At 45.2% G+C, this 27,850-nt stretch overlaps 2 protein-coding genes across 4 annotated transcripts in view; one reads left to right on the forward strand and one right to left on the reverse strand.

Annotated features, from left to right (window-relative positions):
• gria3b (glutamate receptor, ionotropic, AMPA 3b) overlaps positions 1-4,998 on the forward strand; it is a gene marked incomplete at both ends in the record, with an annotated part of 85,081 nt that extends 80,083 nt beyond the window's left edge. Inside the window, 2 exons of one of the 2 annotated variants that reach the window (XM_080840039.1) lie at positions 3,135-3,249; positions 4,753-4,998. In XM_080840039.1, coding sequence (XP_080696165.1) covers positions 3,135-3,249; positions 4,753-4,998 — 361 coding nt within the window. The remainder of the gene's footprint in view (positions 1-3,134; positions 3,250-4,752) is intronic. The other variant, XM_080840038.1, reaches the window with a different exon arrangement.
• Positions 4,999-8,687: 3,689 nt separating this feature from the next.
• Positions 8,688-27,850, reverse strand: part of thoc2 (THO complex 2) — a 60,526-nt gene continuing 41,363 nt past the window's right edge. Inside the window, exons 29-39 of one of the 2 annotated variants that reach the window (XM_080840982.1) lie at positions 25,011-25,201; positions 24,178-24,277; positions 22,001-22,404; positions 20,608-20,666; positions 18,306-18,341; positions 13,310-13,438; positions 12,924-12,990; positions 12,385-12,524; positions 10,577-10,653; positions 10,218-10,288; positions 8,688-9,720 (exon numbers count right to left, since the gene is read on the reverse strand). In XM_080840982.1, coding sequence (XP_080697108.1) covers positions 10,261-10,288; positions 10,577-10,653; positions 12,385-12,524; positions 12,924-12,990; positions 13,310-13,438; positions 18,306-18,341; positions 20,608-20,666; positions 22,001-22,404; positions 24,178-24,277; positions 25,011-25,201 — 1,231 coding nt within the window. In that variant the 3' untranslated portion in view covers positions 8,688-9,720; positions 10,218-10,260. Of the gene's footprint in view, positions 9,721-10,217; positions 10,289-10,576; positions 10,654-12,384; positions 12,525-12,923; positions 12,991-13,282; positions 13,439-18,305; positions 18,342-20,607; positions 20,667-22,000; positions 22,405-24,177; positions 24,278-25,010; positions 25,202-27,850 lie in introns of both variants that reach the window. The other variant, XM_080840981.1, reaches the window with a different exon arrangement.

Here is a 27,850-nt window from a genome sequence, read left to right on the forward strand (position 1 = left end):
TAGTGTGGCTTAGGTGCGAGAGAGAGAGAGAGAGAGAGAGACAGAGGGAGGGAGAGAAACAGAGAGAGCACTGCTGAGCAATCAACTGGAAATGAGAAAGAGGGAGCTGCCAGGGGAATGAGCTGTCGCTGCCCTGCATTGAGGCAAAGGGAGGCACAAAGTTAGCTCTTCCTTTACCTTCTGCAGGGGAGCAGAATGCTGATGGAACGAGACTTCACCGGAAAGACAAAACGTACTGTCGAGAGGTTTCCCATCTCAAAGGGCTACAGTACAGTATCTCGTCTCCACAGCAGGACAGGGGATCACGGAGGAAATCGTCAGAATTTCAAATAATGACGAAAAAACGGTTTATTCCATGAAGATATTTTTTTGTACAGAGGGAAGGGAAGGGTTGGATGAACTCTCATCCATACCTCCAATCGAACGCTTAAGATGCAGATTGGATGCAAACAGCCTCTGTTCTGGAGTCTTCCAGAGACCGGCTCGCCGTTTAGAGAGGCCTCGGACTGCTCCTCACAGTGAGGGCGCGTGCAGGCGGAGCGGCGGTTGAGCCGCGGCAGTCCGGTCAGGCGAGGCGAACAGCGGAGTCTTGAGGGGACTAAGCATTGCAGGAACACGTGAGAATTCTAATCCGAGTGGCTGCCACACGCAGTCATTTAAACCACCTCTCATCGGTGTTACAAATCACTACTTCATTTGAAGGACTTCATTTAAAAATCTGTCCTTCATTTGGTTCCACGCCAATCAGGAGGGAGAAAAATACTGTTGAAGGAATGCCAATGTAATGAATGGGGAATCCCTCTCATATAGTACAGTATATTTCACCTGATACTTTCACATACCTGATGATTGCAAAGAAATCCATTTCTATGGAACTTTAACAAGCCTCCATTCAATCACTTGATTCACTGTTATCAAGTAAGAGCAATGCTAAGAAGAATGTTGTCTTTATTTTTAACTTTTTTTTATAGGACGTTTGTGGTAAGTTCTCTGTTTTGTTATTTTCGCCAGAGCTCCACTGCAGTCATCCTCACACATATGACCTCACATTTCCAGGATGAAAATGGGAGTGCAAGCCAAATCCAAATGCAGACATTAGTAGAGATGTCAACAGCTTTCTTCTCCGTCACAGAAACATACACATGGCTTAACCGTTTTGGAAACACAGGAACGTATTCTTTCAGCATAATGATGTTGAGATCTTATTTGTCAATTGGTTAATTCTATGTCTATTTATAATATAGTATAATACGATATAATACAATATAATATAATATCATATGTTATATGACATTATATTATAATATATTACATTATGTTTATTATATTATATCATATTATGTGTAGTGTATGCATAAATGCATAAATAGAAATAGAATAGAATATAAAGTAGTATTGTTAATGTTATCTATCTGGTGTATGGTACGGATCAGTTTATTCCTGTTGCTGCACCCTCATTAAATCTCAAATGGACAATATGTAACCAATCAGCATTACTCATGAGCTTTGATTGGTCAGTGAGTCAGAGAAGGCATCAGTGATTAAATTGTATTGATCTTCATTGATGGATCCCAAATAGCTCTGCTCCCCACGGCAGAATGCTCAATAACATGACACTCTGCAAAGACATAAATCCTTACTTTTGCTCAGGTTCCCAACCAGTCGGACGTGACTGGCAAATGAAAGAAAGAAACGGCTGCACGCAAACACCTCATTTCATCCTGAAAATTGGGGTCTGGGCATAATCCCACCCTAGCAAACGGCACACTCAGCATGTAGGTGAACCTTTTCCCCAACGCAGAGGCTCCATGCCTTGGGCGGGGGAGCACAGAGGAGACAGCAGACCTGGTGGAGGTTGTGTGGGCTTTCATAATCACATGCTCTCTTCCAGCTCTCTCTCTGTTATTGTTTTTCCCCCCTAGTTGTGCGGTGAGATCAAGCCTACCTTGGCCTCTGTGCGCACTGCAGTCCGTGGGCAGCTTGTACATGAACCTGGTGTTTTCAGGCTGCGGCAGCTCCTCAGGACCCAGCCAAAACAGCCAGCTGTGTGTGTGTGTGTGTGTGTGTGTGGGGGCTATGAACTAAAGGAGGAAAGACACAAAGAAAGAGAGGAAAAAAAACAAGATACCTGTGAGGAAAAAAAGCCTCTCAACTCAAAGCCTCCTCTCTCTCCATTTTGCCTTTAGGCAGCCTGCTCCCGTCTTCCAGATGGCTCCTCTCACTCCTCTCACACTTAACACTTAAAGGATAATTACATTGTTAATCAATGTCTCCCCGGGCCAAAACAAAGAAATGAAGTTAAAGCACAGAGCACAAGTGGCCATCGAGGAGGGGAAGGCAATTTTCAGCCAGCAGATCCATACGTATCAGAAGAGATTTACCGTTTAATTTGCCGCCTCACAATTTCTTCGCAGACACTTAGAACAGGGCACATTTCCTTGTAAATAAAATCATTAACACAAACAAATTCACAGCAGCAGAAATAAAGTGGTAGTGACATAAAAAGAGAAATATGTATTTTTTTTTTGTAGATTATCATATTCATATGACATTCTGGTCTGACCCTTTACTCAGTAGACACATTATTTACAGAACATTTGGCTCAGATCTTCCACTTCCATCAGGATTACTGAAAAAAACATCCCTCATGACACTTCAGTCAGACAGTCCTCTTACAGGACGATCATGCCAGCTGAAGAACTTTAAACATGCAGTGATTTTTTTTCTCCCCAAAAAGGTACAACTCTCCTCAGCAAAATAGAACTGGTGTTTCTTTTTCTTGTTGTCTGTCAGTCAGTGGAGGGTTCCAGTTAGATCACCCCCGGAGGTCATCTGGTTATCTGTGACACCCACAAATGCATTTCCTTTGCCTTTATAGATTTGCAGGTTGTATCTTCAGTCCCTGCCTGTTCCTGTTCCTGTTAACAGTGTCTGCCGATTACTCAAAGCGATATGGGTAGGCCCTGGCACATTAGCTTAGCTCTGGTGAAGGTAATAGTTAGCTTGCCTGCAGTTTGTGATGTTAAAATGGCCAGGAGTCCTGCTTTATCGCTTTGTAAAGTATGAAGTAGTTAAGAATTGAATAACATAAAATAACATAATATGATGTTATTTATGTTATTTCCCACGTGAAGAACTCCTGTAAACCTTGCAGTATTGAAACTCAGTGAACAAGGCATCTTAGCCAAGCTGAAAAACAAATGGTGGTACGATAAGGGTGAATGTGGAACCAAGGACTCTGGAAGTAAGGTCAGTCGCTGCAGGTCTTTTGTACTGATTCCAAAATTGCATTTTGACGTATTGTTCATATGCAAAGAAAAAAAAACACAATTCAGATATCTATCTTTCCTCATTTTTTTTTAATGTAAAAATACAGTTAATGACATTTTTTTTATTATTTTGCCACTGTAATTAGACAAACTTTGAGTGGCCGAAAGAGTTGCACCATACCCCCCACTTGAAATAGTATAATTTTTTGAAAGCAAAAACATTTTATCACTGTATGTGCTGCCATACTTTTTTTTAAATGAAGCACCATTATGATACATACATTTCTATTAATGATAAACCGGCTGCTATAGCACGTGTGGGGAGTTGTAAAGAGTGCCAATGACAAATAGTTTGAATTATTATTATATACAAGTGTTATTTTTTGCTAATCTTACACTTGATATTCATGACATAATAACCATTGTGCTGCTGTTTTTAATTTACCAAACTTTTAATTAAAATTTTGATTTATTAGCGTTGTTACTTATTTGCATGGAAATATGTCTATTAGATTCTTTCTCCTCATGTGGTGTGAACAACAAATTAAATGTTCCAGTGTGACACGCTGCTTCTACAGAGCCTGTTAGGACCCATGGCAGCATGGTGTTCGAATAGGTCTTCTGTGAAACAGGAGTGTCACAGTGCCAACATTAAGTTTGCACTCTACATGAAGTTGAAGAATATAATACACTTGTTTATTAACCCTCTGAGGTAAACAGATTGCAGAAAGTCAACTCCAAATAACCTGTAGCCCCAGTTCAGAACTCATAGGGTTAAACAGCAAATAGTAAAACTCTTATGAACAAATTTTTAATCAATAAGTTTGGGAGGTAAACAGCAGCAGAATGGTTTGACTCGGCTTTTAAAAATAACCCCTTTTTGATTTAGTAAACATGTCAAAATATTAATGTCTAGATTTGTTTAGCCAGTACAACACAACCATACCGATCTGCATAGGTTCAGCAGTCAGGGCTTGCTAGAGTTGTTTTGACCTGATAGTTACTGACCCGCTTCCCGCAGAATGAAGAAGCCATTGGTTAGCGTAGCTTAGCATGACCTCTACATTCACCATCAGAGCAGCGTTCTTCTGTTGACTGGTCTCCGTGGGAGACCTGTCTGGCCACGCTGGTCAGGGGTTTCTCACAACGCCTGACCTTCGCGAGAGAGCCAGACATGTATCAAAAGTCAACGTTAATCGCCGGCTAGAGCCTCAGGGCCGTGTGTCACACTCCTCCGAATGTTCTAGTGCCTCGTGAGTAAATACGATTAGCCAGAGGTAGCAAGAGGAACATTGACTCAGGGAGGACACACAGATTATTGACAATAGTTTCCCCTTTAGGAGCTAGCAGTCCTTGTGTGGTGTTTGAATTAGAGACCCTTGACAGAGATCCTGTAGGTTGCAGCTATTCTTATTTAGCTATCATTTGCAGAGTCCCCCCTCCACTTCTGAGGAATACTAACTATGTTCTTCAACTTCCTCAGGACAAGACAAGTGCGCTCAGCTTGAGTAATGTGGCGGGAGTCTTCTATATTCTGGTTGGAGGGCTGGGGCTGGCAATGATGGTGGCCTTAATAGAGTTCTGTTACAAGTCACGAGCAGAATCCAAAAGGTTGAAACTCGAAAAGACTGCCCAAAACTTTAAGCCAGCTCCCCCTACAAACACTCAGAACTTTGCCACTTACCGAGAAGGCTACAATGTGTATGGAACAGAGAGCGTTAAAATCTAGGGGTATGGCTCATAGTCCTGTCCTATGTCATGTTATGTTATGTGCTGTGCTCTTTGTATTTGTGTGTGTGTTTCTGCGTGTGTGTGTGTTTGTTGTATTCGGTGGTGGTTTGTGTGCTACACAGCAACAAATATTTTCTGCTTGTAATTTGGGTTGGTATTAACTCAATGGATTCATAAAAAGAGGAGTATTCAGAGAACTTAATTATTATTTCCCCAAGTTAAACTGTATTCTCTCAGGCATGAAGTATTTCTTTTCTCCGAAAAGTTGTTATTCGAAACAATCTTCAATCAATTTACATATCCAATTGAAGTGATTTGAGATGGTACCATGAGATGAATAGACCTGCATGTGATTTTGTGTGTATATGCTTTGAAAGAGATAGTGTTCAAATGTACTGAAGATTTACTGTTGCTTGACAGTCTTAATTTTTTGGTATTTCTTCCCCCATCTCTAAAACAGGCGCAATGAGTTTCGAGTACTTGCAGTATCCCTGATGACTGTGACGAAAAAAGCAAGCAAACAAAAAAAAAACTTACAAAGATGGCTGGATCCTTGGAAGAGCCAGATTTCCAAGGCCCAGTCCAAAATGCCGTTGTGGACAAGGTGTGGTGATCTAATGACATGGCAGGCGTCTGTCATGAGTGGAACTGCATTTGCTTCCTTTAGTGCCTTAAGGAACATTCTGAAAAAACAAATCACAACAATGCAACTCATCACGGTAATATGACATCGCTTGAGACATACACACCAACAAAGGAATGCTAACGTAATCTAATCTGTGAACGAAACCAAGAATCGAAGCCATCACCTGGAATCCTAGCACATTTTTGGAAGTGCCAGCCAAACCTCTTTTAAGATAAAAAGAAGTAGCAGAATTCTTGGTTTTCTACATTCTAAAGGAATTTATTAAGGACTTCCAAGTTTCTGGGCAGTCTGATTTGCATTTTCACACGCTTACTATTCCTCTCGTTTACTGTACATTTGCTTTCCTAATTGTGGCAATTTATTAAACAATCAATTTATCCGAATTTTAAAGTATTAAAACTTAATATATTATTGTGGCATTTCATCCGAGGCTGCTGGTTAGCATGAGGCCTGGTTTGTGTTGCGCGGAGATTCTTGCCGAGCTCTGGTGCTGCTGACCAACTCCTCAGATCCATCTGCAAGAACACAGGTGACGATTCCAAAGCCATGAAGAAGAGACCTCAAGAGCCACCATACTTCCTACGCACACACACAATCAACTGAATGAATTCAACGTGTCGAAACAAAGATTCCCTTATGTGATCATGTGGTACAATCACTCCCATGCCTCAACCGCATTTATACATACACATCCTGATGACTTTAGAACACCAACATACAAAAAGGAATTTAGCATTTTTTTTTTTTTAAGTTAAGTTGTAATCAAAAACTACTGTACAAGAACTATATAAAGCTGACGATTTAAATGTAGATAAAGTGCAGTCCATAAAAGGATAACAGTAATGGCTCTAGAAATGTAGTATTTTGATTACCTGGCAGTCTCCCAAAATAATTGCACATTTTAATCCAGCTCTGAGTTGATTTAATTTTGTATGAGCATTTTAGTGTTTGGTGAATTACTTTGTACAAAAAAATAGACTTGCCGAGGAAATGAAGAATAGATTTATACAAGGTGATTACAGGGGATGTCTTAAATGCTTAGCACACTTACATATTGCTGTACACATTTGTTTTATTTTCAGAAAAAAACTGTGATTTCATAGGATTTGGGGCCGGACGATTGATACCCTGAAACTATGGAAAGATAGTTTTCTATAGAGAAATGTATAAAAAAAAAAACGAGACAAAGAAATAAAAAAAAACATGTACATTTGTTTAAAGATTTATTACGAAGTCTGAGTAAACAATGAATTCACCAGTGGGTGGTTGATTGCCCATTTTTAATTGCATGTGAAGATTAGTGATTGTTTAATGAGCCCTGCAAAATACACAAGTCTTTAGGAGGTCAACAGTAGATGATCAACGCCATTTCCTCTTTCTTTCTTTGGCCCTTATTTTCCGTTTCTTTCTCCTCTCCCTCCCTACTCTGTAACTGCACCTCTCCGCAAAGACCAACTTGCCGAGCATCTTAGTGTGAACAAAAAAGAAGAAGAAAATGCATGTGTGGGTATAATTTACTCAACCTCATCAACAAGGCCTTGTACAAAGAATTTTAATACATTTTGTAAATAAAAAAAATGTATAGAAAATATTATTGTCTTCATGATTTGTATTTACAACTTTACTCTTCGCAAGTTAGACTGTCTCAATGCTTTAGGGATAGCTTCACATACAGTGGCGTTCAGAACACTTTCAGACTGTTTAAAATGACTCGTCTGAAAATGGATTCAATTCAATTTACCCTCTATCCATCTACACACAATGACGAAGCAGAAACAGACACTGTATGGATGTCCGATTTGGACATTCCTGATCCAGGCTGGCATGTGTATCTCATCTCAGTGTATCTGATATAAAGGTTGAAGTAGTGCTGCAGTACACAAGAACTGATGAAAACGTGAGAATATGTACGACCCACAACCACCCAGAATGCAATGTTACTGTGTAGGAAGGAAATGTAAGAGCATAGTGTATGCTTGTTCTGTCACCTCTGCTGCAATGTTAGGTTGTGACTTAATTGTGGAGGGATTTACAGATACAATATGCTTCACAGACGTAATTCAATATACTTCATTCGAACAGGTGCGCAGGCTGGCTTAGAATACGAGGGGAGACTTTTCAGAGGAATTAATAATTGTGTTAAGATGAAGTATGGTATGGAAAAGATGTGAGCCAGTTTACTTTAAATTCAGAGAGCATGTGCAGTTTAGGTGATGGAGAATATCCTGCCATTTGAGATCTAGCAAGTACAATATGGCGATGGACAAAGAGGTCAGAAATGTTGTGTGGAGTCATGGCATCCTGAAAATGGGCCTGATTTATCCGCTGTCAGTGGGGGGAGGCTGGCACGGTCAGTTTAAATCTAGCTTCGTCCCTCCTGCTAACGGATCTAAACACCTTCTGCATTATTCCCATCAATGCTCATTAGTCCAACCTTAACCGAGAGGTAATTCTGCAGTGAAGACCTAAATGAAAGCGGAATAAAACTGACTACAACAGCAGCCTACACAACATAATCCAACTATGGAGATGCACGCTCGTGTTTGAGAGTATACAAATAACCAGTACTGTTTGGTACTGGCCTTTACAAATCTGGGCTATATTATCTACATAATGTAACTTAAACACCCTCCTAACTAAAAATCTCAAGACATACACAGAATGGAAAAAGGTGACACCACAGTACATCCAAGGGCTACTATGCCCCCCCCCCCCCCCCCCCATAAGGCATTTGTTCCCAGGACCCCAGAGCTGTATCCATGACTACATGGCTGGTCAAAAGGACTGGACTCAATCCTGAACCATGATTGTAACCGAGTCTGGTAACCTCACACAGTTGCAGTTATGACAAGGAGTACAAAGACAAACGCTGTGGCACTGTACTGTGTTGTACTGTATACACACTGCACTTTCACATCCATTTTTAATGAACTAATGATACCAAAGTGTAATTGAATTACTGATGTGTAATTCTCTGCAATTCGTCACTCGTACAAGTCACAACAATAGCACTTCCTCATGAAAAATGTGACCACACCAGATTCCACTATGAAAACTATCTTTATTTAGAAAAAAGCATACACTTGAATACAGCAGATTAAAAACTCCAAAAAGTAGTTCAGATGCCTCCTAATTTATAATCTGTTTGCTTGTGTGAAATCCACTTTGCCATTTTTGTACAAATCTTTTAAAAACTTGATTTGGAAAAACAAAACAAAAAAAGAATTGAAGCAAGTGACAAATTAAAGTAACAGTGATGGCTCATAACATGTAACCATTTTATTTATGTACACATAATATACAAATAAACCATTTGTACTGTCTCAAACACCGGTGTCTTAATATCCCACTTACGGATTAAAATGTAAACGAAAAAATAAATAAAATCCAAACTGAGTCTAAATGTTGACGTTTAAATTTCACCATAATATTGAAAAAAAAAAAAAAAAAAAAAAAAACGTGTTGATGAGGAAATCATCCAAATGCAGGCATGTCAGGAAAGCAACACCGTATACTCAGATAACACCCATGAATGACATCAGCAGCACATTGTGCTAATATTTAAAAGAAATTACCTTTCAGCAAGTTACTGAAAATACACAAGGAGAACGCTGGTTAAAATACGAACTACAACTTTGTCTAGGCAACACTATGAGAGTAGTTAATGCAGGCAAAGGGTGTGTGTCTGTATGCTTGTGACGTGTGGCGCGTGTGTGTGGTGTGGTGTGGTGCGGTGCGTGTGTGTGTGGTGTGTATGATTGTGGCATGGTGTGTGTGGTGTGTGTGTTTGTTTGTGTGTGTGTCGTGTGTGTGTGTGTGTGTGTGTGTGTGTGTGTGTGTGTGTGGCGTGCGTGTGTGTGTGGCGTGCGTGTGTGTGTATGTGTGTGTATGTGTGTGGCGTGTGTGTGTGTGTGTGTGTCGCGTGTGTGTCGTGTGTGTGTCGCGTGTGTGTGTCTGCGTGTGTATATGCACAGAAATCCTCTTGCACGGTGACAGGGAAAAGCAGTGAGACTGGCACATGGTGGGAGGAGATCAAGACTGCACCAAGGTTGTCGCAGGCCACAGGAACTGAGTCTAGAAGACACAAATGAGTGAGGAGTGAGGAAGAGTGGTCAAACACATAAACACAAACACAGAAGAGTGAGGAGCGAGGAAGAGTGGTCAAACACACAGACACAAACACAAACACAAATGAGTGATGAGTGAGGAAGAGTGGTCAAACACATAAACACAAACCAATGGAATGTAATCACACAACCTCAAAATATTAAAGTTGATTCAATTTTAGCCAGGATGCCAATTGGAATTGCTTTGTAGGCTAATGGGCTTCAGTCAGTCCATTTTCAGATAACATATCTACAAGGTGTTGCATACAACAGGAATAGCAGATTATTGTGTTTGTAAAAGAAAAATATTGGCATACAGAGGCAAGTTTGTCACACATTACGATATAAACCGTAACTCCACAACTGATGTAAATCAGGTAAGATGTAGTAATGAGTCGATCGAGTTCAACCCAGTTGGTGCGGGACAGAAATCAGAGAACAGGCCAAGTGTCTTAAGTGTCTTACCCCAAACGCAGGAAGCCTGCACCCTCCACCACACAGGAACCCATTATCTGTGTTTGTCAGAGGACTTATGAGTGACAACGTTAAGGCAAAACACGGACACCCATCAAAGAACACACACTGTGTCAGCACAAGACGAGAGTGTCTACTGTCGGCACTACAAATGCGTACAACTCGTCACGCTCCTGGAGACCTGATCATCATCTCTTTCAGTTTTATGTTTATTTTTTATTTATTTTTTTTAAGTCTGCAGTCACAATTTTCTCTCCGAAGATCAAAACACTTTTCCAGTTCTACACTACAGCGCAAACTCCAGCAAGTGTAGCTTTACTGTCGCTCAGTTTGTCGTCATCAAAGGATATTGTTTTTTGTCTTCTTTCGCACCGGTGCTGTCTCGTTTGTCTTTTTTCTCCGACTTCTCTTTGTCGTGCCTGGATTCCTTCAGTGGAGAACAACAACACAAAGGTGGAATGAGTCGTGAGACAAACATGCAACTCTCCAACTAAAGGCTTTTCCCTTTAATCTACAGGGTGGGGAGACCGTCAGCAGGTTCAATTTCAAGGAAAAAAAAGAAAGAAGAAATCAGTTAGCAAACTGCTTTTTCAGGGGCACATTTTAAAATCTTCACACCATCACATACAGCCTGTAGAGGATCAGGGTTTATAGCTCACAACTAACAATGGTCCCCTATTGACAGAGGACCTAGTCATTTCAGAGCCGTTACTGGTTTCTACAGGGTGATATATATACAAGATTGTCTAAAGGCAAGAAACAGATGTGATGACAGGAAGGCTGATGAGATGCAGAACGTGGGACAATTGCCTCTGCGCTAATAAACCCATTACAGGGCCATAATGATGCGGACGCCTGTGCTAATAACTAACTCCGAGAGGGCCAGCTGACCTGAGAACAGTGGAGGTTTACTGCTCATTATGGCTAGAGTTAATCAACTCTGCCAGACAGATGTGTCAAACTGATACTGGAGCTGCAGACACAGCTCAAAACACTCAATGCAAGATTCCCATTCATGGTGCTTCAGAAGGCATCATGCTGGTCACCAGGCTTCCTCTGGCCTACTCCTAAAGATCTTCCAGCCATAGAAGGTTATTGCAGAAGAATATGTTCCATTTACCGCGATTCTGCTTTAAAATGTTGTCCTAGTCCTAACTGCTATCAAAATACTAATAGAACCAACAATGGAGTGGCTTGCACTGGAACTAACAAACATTTCTCGTAAGCAAACATAGTCTGACTGGAAAATAAGGTTTTTATATGTAAAAACATTTTTTTTTAAAGAAATTTCAAATTCTAAATCGGTACATCATATGAACGTCTGGCAACCGTGGCATAAAAGCATAAGTCTACTCGAGGCAGGCTGCACCTGGAGCACTGTGCTATAGGCATTCAAGGCACTCAGCATCGCAGTTGTATATTTGCATCACAGTTGTATATTTTCCATTTACCACAGCCTCTCTTGTACGACTGCTTCATTAACTCATACCATACCACAAATGACTGGAAATTACAGATATGGTTATTGCCAAATTAGAGTGACGACTAAAAGCTTAATTTTGGTTTCATAATCTAACCCAGGGTTACGTTTCTTTTAGCACTGTACACTGCCCTCGAAAATATGTGGAAGTAAAACACACTCCACAAAGCCATTTTCGACTTGCTGCCACACACTCAAGTGCGTGCTTTTCTCTGAAACCTAGAGACCTATAGATGGAGTCCTCCCCTTAAAATTGCAAGAGGCTGGACAACACCACCTCACGTGTGTGTGTGTGTGTGTGTGTAAGAGGATGGACAACACCACTTTGTGTGTGTGTGTGTGTGTGTGTGTGTGTGTGTGTGTGTGTGTAAGAGGCTGGACAACACCACTTTGTGTGTGTGTGTGTGTGGGTGTGTAAGAGGCTGGACAACACCACTTCATGCGTGTGTGTGTGTGTGTGTGTAAGAGGCTGGACAACACCACTTCACGTGTGTGTGTGTGTGTGTGTGTGTGTGTGTGTGTGTGTGTGTGTGTGTGTGTGTGTGTGTGTAAGAGGCTGGACAACACCACTTCACGTGTGTGTGTGTGTGTGTGTGTGTGTGTGTGTGTGTGTGTGTGTAAGAGGCTGGACAACACCACTTCATGTGTGTGTGTGTGTGTGTGCGTCTCTCTCTTTACCTTCTTTCCCCCTGAGGTCTTCTCAGCTTTGGCCAGGTCACTCTTCTCCTTGCTGTTGGACTTGGAGCTCTTACTCTTGTCCTTGTCTGTGGAGCGGGGGGAGTCGGAGGGGCTGACACTCTTGCTGTGCTTTGAGGTGCCTGAGCCACACACACACACACACACACACACACACACACACACACACAAGGAAGATTACACAGAGCCCACAGAGAGGAGAGGGGTAGATTGAGGACAAGGAAAGGGGCAAAAATAAACAGAGACTAGGAGTGTGACAGACACATCGATGTTGAAACGTATGTTGGAGTAGGTTAGAAAAAAATATGGAAGGATGGAGGGAAAAAAGAGTATGCTATAGAGAAGACATTGCAGGCATCAGAAAAAAAGACAACCTTTCTAGTTTAGCACCTCCCCTGCCTCCTTCATCCTCTCACTCACTCAATCACTCCCTCCCTCCCTGCCTCCATCATCCTCCCCGCTCTCTCTCTCTCTCTCGCTCTCTCTCCAGACCAAATTAAGGGGATGCCATTCAGACTCACTCGTTCCATTTTCATCTTTGCGTCGTTTCATCTCCTGGCTCATCTCGCGCTCGTTGTTGGAGTGGTCCTGGATGAAAAGAGAAGCCATCAAACCTGCTACTTGACACAGGCACTTGCTTTCGCTGCTCCGCCACGTTTTACGGGATCTAGCCTCAGGCCATACTTAAATGAAGCTTCGGTACATATGACAAATTAAGGAAGAAGGGCATCAAGTTGCTCGTTACATTTAACATGCCTTGCCTAAGGCCACAGGACAGTGTGGACTGAGGCGGCCATCCAGTGGCGAGGCACATAAACATGTCAACAGTCAGCCTAACAGTCCTGAAAGGAGAACGGGAGGAGAACTGTGCATCACTGACCACGGACAGGCTGAGGGACGGACTCACTCGTTTCCGTTCCTTCCGGTCCTCTCTCTTCTCCCTCTCTTTGGATCGGTCCCGGCTCTTCTCCGAGTCTTTCTTCTCCAGCTCCCTCTCTTTGCTCTTGGACGCTGGTGTGTTGTGGTTTCCATAGTGCTGTGAGGAGGAGGAGGAGGGGGGAGGAAGGGGTTACTGTGGGGGACTGTGTGGGTGGCGTGGAGGACCCAGCAGCAGCCGTGGCCGTCCTGTGAAGCTTCATTAGCACGCCCCATTAGAGCCCAATAGAGGCTTGGCGAGCCCTCGCACCTGGACATCACATCTCTGCATGGCACCACCGACCGCCCAATCACAGCCAGCCAGCCAGCCAGCACACACACACACACACACAGGCTTTTGCCCTCAGTGATTTCAAGAACAGCCAAAGCTATTCTACCTTCTGTTTATAAAAAAAACAACACACTGTTCCCGCCTTTGTGCTGCTAGTATTCATCTTAAGTGTCCAATGTTTGGTGTCATTATGATACAGTGGGAGTGAGACGTGAAAGGAGTTCAGCTTTTAAATCCTGAGAAGTAACTGACTCATTTAATTACCCGGAATCTCACAATTCCTTAACTCACGTTGATGTCCAAAATAGATAGACGGAGGAAGCAAAGCTTTGACAGGTCAAAAATAAACAAAGCTGCTGATATCGTGAAACTAAAAAGTAAGGACAGCGCACAGCAGCAGATTTGGAGAAAGAGACAGTTCAACGTCAGCGTGATCAGCACGAACAACACAGATATCACAGGGAGACAGATCGTCAAAGTGAGTGTCTGTAGTTACCACCGACAAGATACACAAGACAAAGCTCGTTGCTTTTTTGCTGAAACTGTCAACACTTACTATTAACTGTCAATGTATACCAGAAAAAACACAGTCCAAACACAGATAACTAACTCCCCATCACTTGAAGTATATGAGAAATAGATGTTGAGACAAATAAATACTTTAAAAAAATGATATTGAGACAAAGAAGAGAGGGAGGCAGAGAGAGTGCTGAGAGAGAGAGATGGCGGTGTGGGTATGTGTGTGTGTCTATGTGTGTGTCTGTATGTGTGTGTATGTGTGCTAATGTAAGATGGGCACATTCATTATTGCTAGGGAAGACTGTAAAAAGAGTGACTGTTCTGGGTGCTTTGAACCCGCCTTTACTGCCACAGTCATTTTTCCAGAGCCTAATTAGCTTGGGCTTCTGAGGAATAGAGAGAGAGAAAAAGGGTACACAAAACTACCTCCAGCCTCCTGCAGACGTCCATCTTAAACGTTCAGGTAAGTGCTAAGAGGAAGCCAAAGGTGACCGTTTTCACCTGTTCGACACTACGCTGAAGGAAATGCCATGTGATGATTTAAGCAGAGTGGCCAGACACAACAGGACAACTCAGGACATTTCCACTGACAGGGACTGTTAACACATCTATGGCACTGATTTTCTCTTCATTGGACCATATTGTCACACTGCATAGATAAACATACAGATGTTTCAAGTTTCATACGTATCCAACTGTGATAAAATGACGTGAAGGGTGGCATACTAGGCCCAGAAGCAACAAGTTAGCGGCGTGCACTTGTGCTTGGGACCATGCTGGCCTGGGACTCTGCCCTTAAGGCTAACATTATGGGATGCAACATCTAACGCCTCGAAGTGAATGGTTGCACATAAAACCTCTTTGGCTGTCAGTTTCAACAGCACTAATTCAACAGCTCCTGACTAATTCAGGGTTATATGGAGATTCCACATGCATATCTGTGTCTGAAAGTTGCCCTGCCCTCATTGAGCTATGGCATGCCACATCTTATCCAGGGTTAGGGGTGAGGGTGGCAGAGCCCCCCAGGCTTACAAACCCAGATTAGGGATATGAGCCTGGGTTACTCTAGGCATCCAAACTTCTTGTGACAACAGGCTTTTTCACTTAACACAGTTGACTTCACATGTAGTAGTAGACCTAAGTGGTCTGTTAGTGCCTCAGCCATAACCACTTTCTCGGCATCCCCAGACAGTTCCTTTAAATCTCCTTCAAATGACTGTCCTCAAAAACCAAAACCCAACAGAACCGTGTAGTTGATTCAGCTACAAAGCCTCTAACAACTAACTTCAATGGTCTTGTGTGAGCTCCGCTACCAGTTCTGCATACTTTAGCTTCTTTCTTTCAAAGGCTTTCTCAACCGCATCCTCAAAGGGAATCGTTGGTCTAATAAAGTAAACAATGCGCTCGCACTCAGAATACAACACCATATCTGGTCTCACAGCATTCAACTATATTCTGTTGAACCTGAAATTGTATTTCAACATCAGCCAGCAATCTCTACTCTTGCTTCGCCCCATTTGCAAATCTTGTTTGTACATCCCTGGTGTCCACCTTTCTGCCCCTAGAACACAAAATAAATTCTACTGTCCGGGTCATCAACTGGCAAAGATTGTAAAACCTGATCATGTCTACAAAACTGCAAGCGCCTCAATTTCGATTTAACAGGCAAAAATCTTATCAATGGTACTAATAGCCTTAACAATGAATTCTCCAAGCTGTTCAACCTGCCAGTTGGTCACTCAAAGTGGAATTGTTAACTCTTCACAGGGTCTCTACAATAGAAGCAATCTTCCTCACCATCAAAATTAAATTTCTTCCACCGGTTTTGCCTCACTGACAGATACGCCAATCCCATTTCAGATTGTCATTCAACTTGACCAGCCAGCAAGTACCCGGTACATGATCAAAACATCCAGGATGCCTGCTTTCTGCACAGAAATATCCATCAAGCTTTTTGCCTTCAAAAAGGAGACTAACCTACTTGCTACCACACCAAAAAGGTCCTCATTATTCTATGCCATTTTAATTAACTTCTGAATCATAACTCAGTATCTTTCTCTCTCATTTTGTCTCATCTTGATCTGGCCCTTCATCCATCCTTGTTTTCCCCTACTGTTGCCAATTCATCACGAAGGAAAGGTTTTATTTACATTTACATTTAGCAGACGCTTTTGTCCAAAGCGACGTACAGAGAGAGAACAAAAGCATTTGTCTTACACAAATAATTACGACATGCAAATAGGAAAAATCCCTCTGTTTGACATTCAGAAGATGCTGCCGTGTGTGTGTGTGTGAGCTGAGACATTCAGAAGATGCTGCCGTGTGTATGGCCTGCTCCGACACCCCCAGTCTTCCAGCATTAGCTGGTGCGCAGTCATATGTGTAGCTTTAATACCATAATTGCACAGATAATATCAGGGAGCTCCTTGGGAGAGTCAAGTCCCCTTTGATATGCGGAAATGACTACCTGCAGAAAAATTCCATCAGATGGCTTTTTCATTGCACTTATTATTTATTTTTTTTCTTTACAGAGTGCTGAGCAATCAGCATATTTTCAAATATCTCGTTTTTTCCGCCAGTGACCATCCCGACAAAAGAAAGGAAGACGGATGACGGAAGGGGGGAGGGGGGGGGGAAGAAACATTTTTATCTCCTCCGAGTAGACGGCAGCTATTCAAAGGGACTCGGTGCAGAACAGCAGACCAAGCAAGCCGCTTCAGAGGAATCACACGACTGAGGAGTCTGAGGGCAGCACGGGGCACTCCGAGAGGGAGAGCGCCATTGTCGGGTGGAAATGACATTACCAGTGTGTGCAATACAGCAACTCTAAAAAGGAGGGGTTGGGGGGGGGGGATCTGGCAAAAGGATTCAGAGAAAATGTAACTGCAGCTGCTGTTAACCATGTATATCTCTGTGATATATGTGAACTATATAACAGAACATCAATTAACATTAGCAGGGGTAATTCTGAGAGCAAACTGGGCCACCTCCTTCCCTTTGAGTAAGTTCAGGAAGAATGAGATGGTGTACTGAGACACAGCCTACTAAAAGGGGGGCCAATATTGACGTTGTGGGTACATTTTTTCTATGGCTATCTTATATTGGTTACAGAACAGATGCCTATCGCCATTTGAAAAGTATTCAATTACCGGACTTTTATTACAATTATTGCGTAGGAAAAATGCGAAGAGATACATCATTTTTGCTGCATTTTCATTATAGAGTATGAATTATCAAACCGTAAAACTTCTGAAGATGGGGGAGATTCTAGTAGTCCATTGGCTCATCAGTCATTTATGTGAAAAATGGACAGCTCATATAAAAGTAGGGCACCATGCGAAGAAACTGTGATAAAGTTAACAGAAATACTGTGAAGGGCAAACTGTGGGCTGCAAATTTGTATTTTAATAACTCCACAGAGTGATTATTATTTATTATTATTATTAATTTTAATACCTCCACAGCGTGATTATTATTTATTATTATTCATTTTAATAACTCCACAGTGTGGCCAAATGAAAAAACATCAAAATGACAAACGGGTGTTTCCAGCTTTGCCATGAGGTTCCGACATTCAATGCAACCTATTGGAGACACCTATGCGGACATCCATGTCTGGGGGAGAATGCCTGCACCTTTATTCAGGAAGGTTGTGTTTTAAAGGTTTAAAGGGTCAATTCCTTTGAATGTTACATTAGAAAGAAAAAATATACATCCCCATTTTCAATAGCGCTGTGTCAGGATAGTAAACGCATTGCCTTTAAAAGGATTTTTTTTTTTTTTTTAATCAGGATATGAAATACAGAAATGACGGATAATCACAAATATTGCTAATATATCTACCAATCAAATAATCAGGCCATACCTAGCAAAGAGTCCTCTAAGAATGCTTTTACAGCTGTCAAATAGGTCCTAAATACCTCCTAAAAGAACCTTTTAACAGCGGGAAGAGACGGGAGTCCTAGTAAAACCTTTAAATGTTCTCCCAGGGGACGAGACTAAGAAGCGTTTTCCCTCCCTGTGTGAATGTACCAGCGGACCACTTTGGAGGGCCATCCCTCTAGCTGACATGCCCAAGTACATGACAACAGTTATTTTGAAAGAGACAGAGAAGGGGGTTGGGGGTCGGGGACGACAGACAGACAGGTAACAGCTAAGCATTAAAAAGAGCTCAAACCTTTGAGGTGGACTCCTTGAAGTCGTTGGTACTGTCCTGTAGGAATGAATGGAGATGACAGATGAGCTGGAGGGGGTTGGGCACACAGCGGCAGACAGAGAGGGGGGTGGAGGCAGGGCAGGGCGGCCATCCCGTCACTCAACACAACCCCCCAAAGACCTTCAAGAGGACTCAAGACTTTCACAGCGTTAGAGGGGGGAAGCCACTGGACTGTTATAACAAAAAGTTATAACAAAAGAGAATTTCAAATGAAAGATTTGGCCTATTCTATGGGGTGTGTCAGCTGAACATCTAACGGCTTAAAAATAAATAAATAAATAACCAAAACAAACAGCACAGAGCTGGAATCATACGAATGCTTCACTGAGTCACCAAAGAGCTGATTTAATGTGAAAATCGAGAAGGAAAATGAATTAAATAATACAAATCCACAAACATATTCCTAGCAATTCAGAGTGTGGGTGTTTGTGAGCACTACATCTAAGTGACAACAGCCTGGGATAGGCTTCTGTTTTTAGATGGATGCGAGCCAACCTTTAGAGGGGGTGTTGAATTTACAGGAGCCCACTTAGGGGAATCTGTAAGTAATAGGATCATGCCAGGTTTGGCTGGAGGTGGGGTGGGGGGAGGTGGGGGCCTCGGAGAGGTGGAGGTGCGTATAGGAGCACAGTCCCTCCACCCCCACCCACCTCCCCTCTCGATGAAGCTCTGCAGATCCCTCTGGAGAGGCTGCGCCCACACTCCTGTTTTTCCCCTCCTGTGGCGGTTTGGACGCTTTGCTCCTCGTTGCTTTTTATAAACGCGGCGCTCACTGGCAGACTCGGGGTGGCTGCTCCGCTGGATGCTGGAGGGCCCGTCTCGCTCGTGCTCGCTCACGCTGCCTTAGTGCTGCTGCTCCGAAGGCTCTCTTAGGCAGGGGCTGGGGGGTGGAGGAAGGGCGGATGGGCCCTGGGTCTGGTACAGGTGTGTTTACGTGTGTGTGTGCGTGGGAGGAGAGGGTCGGACTGGGTTAGGTGTGTGTGGGGGGTGGCGGGCGGGCGGGCTTTCTTCCTGAGGCACAGCTCTTCTGGGGGGGGGCCACAGATGAACGAGCACGGTCTTCTTACGTAACGGCAGTTGAAGAGGGGAGGAAAAAAAAATGGAGACATAGTGGTAGTGGAGCTGTGAAGTGGTGCTGAATCTCTCCCTGGGTTCAAACAACAGACCGGGTGACACAGCGAGGCGGTGGATCCAACTTCTCCCTCTTCTCCAGCACGCAGACTCTCATCCCTCTCTCCTCTTCTCCAGCACGCAGACTCTCATCCCTCTCTCCTTTTCAACCAACCCCCCCTCCTCCCCCCCCCGCCCCTTCCACCGTGGCGGCCGAACGACTGGTCATCAGGAGGAGACGAAGAGGAAGTCGGTGGAGGAGGATGATGAGGAGGAGGAAGACGATCAGGAGGGGGGTCTGGGCACGATGCTGAAACTCAGCAGCATCTCATCTTCCAGTAGATAAACACACGCACGCACACACACTTATTTCCTTCCGGCTTAGTGCGAGCCAAAACAAAAAACACAAGATGGCAACAATAACAACAACAAAAAAGGCGGCACTTTCTTCACCATCTAGGCTTGGAATGCTGCGCTTGGGGGACGCAGCGGGGGGGAAAGGAGATCAAAAATTGTAGAAGGTGGGGGTGGGAAAAGGCTCAAAGAATATATATTTATATTTAACATCTATATTTACAAACTTACAAAAAGAGTTTTGTACACAAAAATTCTCTAAGGCACTTGGGCAGATTCCTTCCCCCCGTTTACAGCAAGAAAGCTACATCATTTCTTTTTTTTTTCTTTTAGTTTTTTTTACGTGGGAGTAAAAAAAAGAAATTAACTGCTATATTTGAACATATGAATCTTTTTTGGCAAGTCCTTAAATCTTTATCATAGAAAAATAATTATCTACACCAGAAACGGAGATCTCACAAGGCGTTTCCAAGAAGAAAAAAGAAGAGACAAAAAAAGTCCATATGATGCTGTTACACGAAGCTTTTTCATTCACCCCCACCACTGAAGACAGACAGCTCCTCCTCCTCCTTCTCCTCCTCCTCCTTCGTTGCTGCTCCCTCTTATATCTCTCTCCCTCTCGTTTTCTCTTTCTTTCTCTCTCTCTCCCTCTCTGCAGCGGCAGGAGGTGCAGGGATGACCAACGCTGGGGGAAAACAGCACGTGCTCCCTCTGGCTCCCGCTCACTCTCTCTCTCCGACCAGGAACCAGGAAGGGACAAGAGGAAACAAGGGCACAGGTCTCCTCAGGCTATACTAACCTTAACAGTGGAGGAGTGGGATGGTGACGAGTGGGTGTCGAGCTTTCGTCTCTTTAGCTCTGGGGGAAGACAAAGAGGAAGAGAGAGAGAGGGAGGGAGGAGAGGATAAGAATCGGTTAGCAAAGGGAAGCAATTATTTTACCCATCAGGACAAGCTAGTAAATACTCACAAGAGTGTGTGTGTATGTGCGTGTGTGTGTGTGTGTGTGTACACACACAGAAAATAAAACATGAGGGAACACCTCACAAACTAAGGCGACGTCTTCAGGGCAGGAAGATTTCAGGGAGATGCTCTTTCCTGCCTTACCAGATTTGGCAAAACTCCTTGACCAGCTGGGGTGTTCTCTACAACTGCAAAACACCAGTCTCAACAAATCTCATCCTAAATTGTTTGCCGTTTTTAAAAAGATATTGACTAATGGCAGCTATTTTACTGAGGGAATTACAGCTGATGATGTATGAGCAGGTCTTCCTGGCGCGGGGTAGTGTTTCTTCAGCGAAGGGTTGAGAAATAAACTCAGCGTGTCATATTTATGTAGATCATTTTTCATGTGAAATATAGATGAGCCTAAAGACGGCTTAAATGATATGAAGATAAATATGACGAGCTTAAGCTCACGACTCTAACTCCGTTGAGTCTCTTCGTTTGGTTTGTGTTCACAGTCTCCCTTCCACCTTTAAAGTCTTTAGCACTTCCGTCCCTGTTGCTATCCTAGCGTCTTCTCTTAGCATGGTGTTTCCAGACCCAATGTGTGGTCTTGACATACTTCACAGGCATTCGTTTTTAAGGCCGCCGTTTAAAGTACTATTGAATTGTATTCGCTCGACCACATTCCAAATACTTATCTGGCAGAATAGAATGTTCCCAGTTGCGTTCCATGACTTTTATCTTTGTGAAACCTGTGCCGAGACGTAGTCTGGAAGAACAGGCCTGTTTTAAGTGGCTAAGTGGCAGCCAGGTCAAATTCTCTTAATGCTAACAAAAAGGTGCTTCAATATTTCCTTGCTTATCTCCTTCAGCATAGGGAACACCGACCGCACCCGGAAGGAAAGGAGATAATACCATCCCACATAGCCTTGTGGCAGCAACATTAAAAAACCCAAGTCAATAACATCCTTCGTCACATATTATTGTAGGCTTAAGTGTAAGTGCGGTCAGATTCTCTTAGCACTACCGAAGTCCTTATGAAGTCCTATTCCCCTTCACCTCATGGCGTTTTTCATCAAGGTCAATGATACGTGGTTAAGATAGGAAAATACTGTTTCCACTATCCCACCACAGCTAGTATCCCTCATTCCCACTCTCTTGCTCTCCCAAATCGCGCTGCTGTCTCCCTCCCTCCCTCCCTCCATCCGGTCTCTTCCTCTCTTGGTCCCTCTCTCTCTCTCTTACCCCGCTCAGAGTCGGCTCCGTCAGAGCGGGCGGCGGGGGACTTGAGGGCCCCTGCGGCGCTGCTCTTCTCTCCCTTGCTGCTGCTGCCACTGCTGTCCTTGCTCTTGCTCTCCTTCCCGTCGCTGCGCTCCTCTTTCCCTCCGTCGCCACCTTTGCTCTTCTCCTCCTTCTGCAGCTTCTCCTCCTTGCGCTGCTTGTCCCTCTCCGCCTTGGGGGTCTTGTCTCGGCCGTCTCCGCCCTTGTCTCCGCCGCTGCTGTCCCTGGTGGAGCGCTCGTCCTTGGGCTGCTGCTTGTCCTTGCCCCCGGCCTTGGACTCCGGGGTGCTGCCCGGGGCCTTGTCCTTCTTCTCCTTCTTGTCCTTGGCGCCCTTCTCCTTCTCCTCCTTGTCCTTGCTGGATTTGGTGCTGAGGGGCAGGGAAGAGAGAAACAATGAGCAGGTTACAACTAGAGATTAGGGTGCATCAAATTGCAATGCCAAAATGAAATCTTAACATTTCAAACCGTCTGGGGTTGCATTTTCTTCGGACACACATAAAAATTATTTTGATGCACCCTACTAGAGATGCATTGTGGGATTACTCAACAGCAGCAACGGATCCCTAACCCAGCTGATGACAGATGACACAGCCCTAACTAACCCAGCTGATGACAGATGACACAGCCCTAACTAACCCAGCTGATGACAGATGACACAGCCCTAACTAACCCAGCTGATGACAGATGACACAGCCCTAACTAACCCAGCTGATGACAGATGACACAGCCCTAACTAACCCAGCTGATGACAGATGACACAGCCCTAACTAACCCAGCTGATGACAGATGACACAGCCCTAACTAACCCACCTGATGACAGATGACACAGCCCTAACTAACCCATCTGATGACAGATGACACAGCCCTAACTAACCCAGCTGATGACAGATGACACAGCCCTAACTAACCCAGCTGATGACAGATGACACAGCCCTAACTAACCCAGCTGATGACAGATGACACAGCCCTAACTAACCCAGCTGATGACAGATGACACAGCCCTAACTCATATTTGGCCAACACGCTGGGCTAATACGCAGAGTAAACTTGTTGGCTGAGTGGCACACACAGAACATAGACTGTACAAAAGAATGAGAACCGACTTTAGAACTTCAAAATTCTGAAACGGCAAGGCAATGCACATTTTATGATGGGCTTTAATATTTGGATATCTTTAAAGCCAAGAATGAGCCTGACTGCCTACATGCCACTACAACACCAAACACACCTGACTAATGTCATCTTGTTTGGGAGATGACTGCTGCTGCATCAACACGGCGCTACCCAATCTACAAACATGTGTGCTCAGCAGGTCTTCCCTGACCCTTTTTTTTTCTTGTCTTTTCTCTTCATAATGGTGAATGATTCACCTCCCTTTCCCCTGGTGACGGCTGACAGAAGCACTTTCCCTGACCTCGGCAAACTTGCACTAAACTCCCCCCTCAGGAATCCATTACTCCCTCATTATCTTCACACTGTTTCTAACCAAAATAAATGACCTGCATTTTTTTTTTGCTCCTCGGCCCGGCACAATGCACTATGAAATACTTCTATTAAAGCGGCGCTCAACGCAGCTAATTTAACGGACTCTCCTGCCAACTGTCGACACACATTAAGTGGAGTCGGCTAAAGAGAGGCCTCTCTTTTCATCCCCTACTCGTCCCTAAGACAGCTCCGTTTAATGAAACTGTACGCTGCAGAAGCCCCGGAACACGGCCCAATTTGATTATCAAAGCACGGGCTCCACAGAAGAACCGTGGAAGGGCGATTGCTTTCTTCGTATTCTTCCCTTTACTCCTGTAAGAGAGGGTTTGAAATAATAAAAGCTGCTCACTACAAACCTGAGGGCCTGTACCTCCAGTAATGTGATAGAGGAAGAGAGCTTTAAGAGTGCGTACGTGCGAGCGTCAGGGCCAGGTGGAGGGTCTGTGTAGTGGTGTTTTACCTGTTTGGGGTGTGTGTGTGTGTGTGTGTGTGTGTGTGTGTGAGAGAGAGAGAGAGACAGGGCCAGGTGGAAGGGGTGTGTAGTGGTGTTTTACCTGTTTGGGGTGTGTGTGTGTGTGTGTGTGTGTGTGTGTGTGTGTGTGTGTGAGAGAGAGAGAGACAGGGCCAGGTGGAAGGGGTGTGTAGTGGTGTTTTACCTGTTTGGGGTGCTGCTGCCGTTGCTGTTGCTGGTTTTGGAGGCTGCGCTGGTGCTCTTACTGCCGGTCTTAGCTGTCTGAGACTTGTCCTTCGATTTGTCTGTGAGCCAAGCAGGAGCAGGAGAATGGGAGAGAGAGAGAGAGAGAGAGAGTGAGAGAGAGTAAAAATAGAGAGAGATTTTCATAAATGACAGCATTGTTCACTAATGGCAGAAACACTTGACACGTGCTTAAGTGAAAGAACAAAAAAAAAATGAAGCCAAAATATCAGGCAATATATGCTGGCATCTCCCTCACAGTGGCCACAGAGTGCCTCGAAGGGAGAGCGAGCGCTACAGGGTCTCCCTGCTGGAGAAAGCAGGGGTGGACGGGCAGGAGAGTTTATGTGGACATGATGGACACTGCTGGAAACGGCGAGCATCCTTCAGCTGCCATTGCAGCTCTCATAAAGAGTGACTGAGAGGAGAGGCTGTGCCTGGCGGACGTGAATGATTCAAGCCCGCGCTGGGTGAGTCGTCTGGAGAGGCCAATCATCAATTTATGGGTGTGTGCGCAGGTTAGAATAAATAGCCCCAAAAGCACTGGCCTATCAGGACGTGGGATTCTAAAGAACACAAACCAAACATGTCTGCACGCTTAGGCATTGCTAGGCTTTGTGAAGGGGGAGGGGATCATTTAAAAAACAATTGAATTGAACTGTACTGACTTGACATGTGAAAGGCCCCTGCAGCGTGGCACACATAACATCATAACATGGAGTTATTAAGGCCTCAGGTGGACTAACAGAGACTTCCTCCCCCCCCCCAGTGGTTTTCTCTTTGTCCGTGTCTTACCTGCGTCGTCTCCGTTGCCCTCGTCGGCCTTCCCGGTGCCGGTGCTGGCCGTGGGGCCCTTGGTGGAGCTGGCGGGGCCGTTCTGCAAGCTGGCAGGGGTGGCACTGCGCGTGGGTGGCGGGGGCTCCTTGTGGTGGAACTCGTTCTCGGGCACCATGTGCACCTTCCTGCCCTTTAACTGCCCTGAGTAACTGAGAGGTCACACACAGCGTCAATGGGAGAGATGGGGGCGGGGGGGCACGCGCAAGGAAACACACACGGAAGCAACACATGGGGAAAGGACATCTAAACACAATCGAACCACACACTCACACACCTACGCTATAGCAGCCCTGTAGGGAAGGCAGACTCAGGACCAACCCCAGACCAACTGTAGTGAAGGGGGAGAGCAGTGATCCCGCCCTGGGACCCTAACCCTGAGCCCTAACCTCAACAGACACACACACACACACACACACACACACACACACACACACACACACACACACACACACACACATTCCTGTTGCCTGAAGATGATGGAGAAGGTGGAGACGCACTAATCTGGCCAACACGCACTGATTTCCTCGCTCCAAAAATAGATGCCACCGGGGCAACCTGCGCCCCCCTCCCCTTCTCTTCCCCGTCCTCTGGAGACGGGATACGTGCCACCGGAACTCATTTGCCTGCAGAGGACAATTAGCGCCTTCTGAAACGAGCCCACCCAGCCGCTTCAAAAAACACAAGCCCTTAAAAAAAGACCTGAGGCAGTGGGGCGGATGTGTGAGCTGGATGAACACCTGCTGGTCAGGAGGGATGGGGTGGGGGTGGGGTGGGGAGATGGGGTGGGGTGAGATAGGGTGGGGAGATGGGGTGGGATGGAATGGGGGTGGGGGGTCCCTTGGGGCTTTTGGCATCCTCCAAGGACCTGCTCAGCTGGGGCACGTGGTGGCGGGGGTGAGTGTGGCTTGTTAAGATTGATAACTGATTAGATGTCTTCATCATGACCAGACAAAGGCCAGTGTGCTCGCTACAAGAAGCCGCCATTGAGTTAATGGTATTCATTAAGCGCCGCTGGGTGAGGAGGGGCCTCCTTTACGGCAGCCCTGACCTTATACTGCCTCCGCATTATCAGCCATCCAGCCAGCCACGCAGATGAACGACCAAAGCAGAGAGAGGGGGAGGAGGGAAGACTCATAAACGACAGACAGGGGGAGAGAAACTAATGGAGACAGGAGAGAGAGAGAGAGGGAGAGGGAGATGAACAGGAGAGTAGGAGGGAGAAACAAGGAGAGAAAGAGAGGGAGAAACAAGGAGAGAGAGAGAGAGAGAGAGAGAGAAACAAGGAGAGAGAGAGAGAGAGAGAGAGAGGGAGGAACATGAGGGAGAGAGGGAGGAACATGAGAGAGGGAGAAACAAGTAGAGAGAGCGAGAGAGAGAGAGAGAGAGAGAGAGAGAAAGAGGGAGGAACAGGAGATAGGGAGAAACAAGGAGAGAGAGAGAGAGAGGGAGGAACAGGAGAGCAGACAACAGATAGAGAGAAGTGAAAGATATGAGAAGGAGGGATGGCAAGGGACCGTGTGAATCAACGGTGACAGTCCCCATGGCAAGCCCTGGGCCCCCCCGTCCCTGAGAAGATTAGGCTGGGCTCGGGCTCTGGGGGCGAGTGGCGCACCTCTGAACTAATGGCTTTAACGCCACAGAGCCCGTCAGACACCTGGGGGGCACACACTTCAGTCTCTCACAGGGAACACTCAGGGAGAGGGAGGGAGAGAAAAGGGGAGAGAGAATGGGAGCGATATAGAGGGGGAGAGGGAGAAGGACAGAGACAGAGGGAGAGAGGCTGGGAAAGGCAATTGTGTTCTATCTAAGGCTACTTCCTCATAACACAAGGGTCTGGGCTGTGCAGGTGGAGGGAGAAGTGGCCTTTGAGGTGGGACAGGGGTCTGGTGTTGGTGCTCTAGGGTGAGACAGGGGTCTGGTGTTGGTGCTCTCAGGTGGGACAGGGGTCTGGTGTTGGTGCTCTCAGGTGGGACAGGGGTCTGGTGTTGGTGCTCTAGGGTGAGACAGGGGTCTGGTGTTGGTGCTCTAGGGTGAGACAGGGGTCTGGTGTTGGTGCTCTAGGGTGAGACAGGGGTCTGGTGTTGGTGCTCTAGGGTGAGACAGGGGTCTGGTGTTGGTGCTCTAGGGTGAGACAGGGGTCTGGTGTTGGTGCTCTCAGGTGGGACAGGGGTGGAAGGGAGAATGCCTTCCACTTCACAAGCCACTCAGTCAGGCACTCAGTTCCACAGAGCTGGGGACCGGTGCTGCCTAAGCTTCACACCAGAGACAATTACACACAGTCAACCACACACACACACAGACACACACACACTGACTCACTAACAAGCAAGCACACCCACAAAAAATATGAACCACACATTGAAACACACACACACACACACACAGGTTGAAGTACACACACACACACACAGGTTGAAGTACACACACACACACACACACACACACACCACACACTTTCAATATGCACACACACACACATATTAAGCATTCAGTAGCCTTATTCGGTGGTTAAACCCATGTGAGGAACAGTAAGCAGGTGTAGCAGGAGTGGCCAGGGGACTAACCCCATGGCATAGAGGTCAGAGGTCAGAGTTTGTGTGGTTACCCCATGGCTAAGGCTTAGAGGTCAGAGGTCATGTGGTGTGGTTACCCCATGGCTAAGGCTTAGAGGTCAGAGGTCATGTGGTGTTGTTACCCCATGCAAGGGGGTGCAACGACGGACTCGTGAATGTCCGCACAGGAGGCCATTTTAAGGACGGAATAGTTCCGGGAGGGATCAGTGGTACGTTAGGTAACGT

This window comes from Sprattus sprattus, assembly GCF_963457725.1.
Source record: "Sprattus sprattus genome assembly, chromosome: 6".
NCBI lineage: Eukaryota > Metazoa > Chordata > Actinopteri > Clupeiformes > Clupeidae > Sprattus > Sprattus sprattus.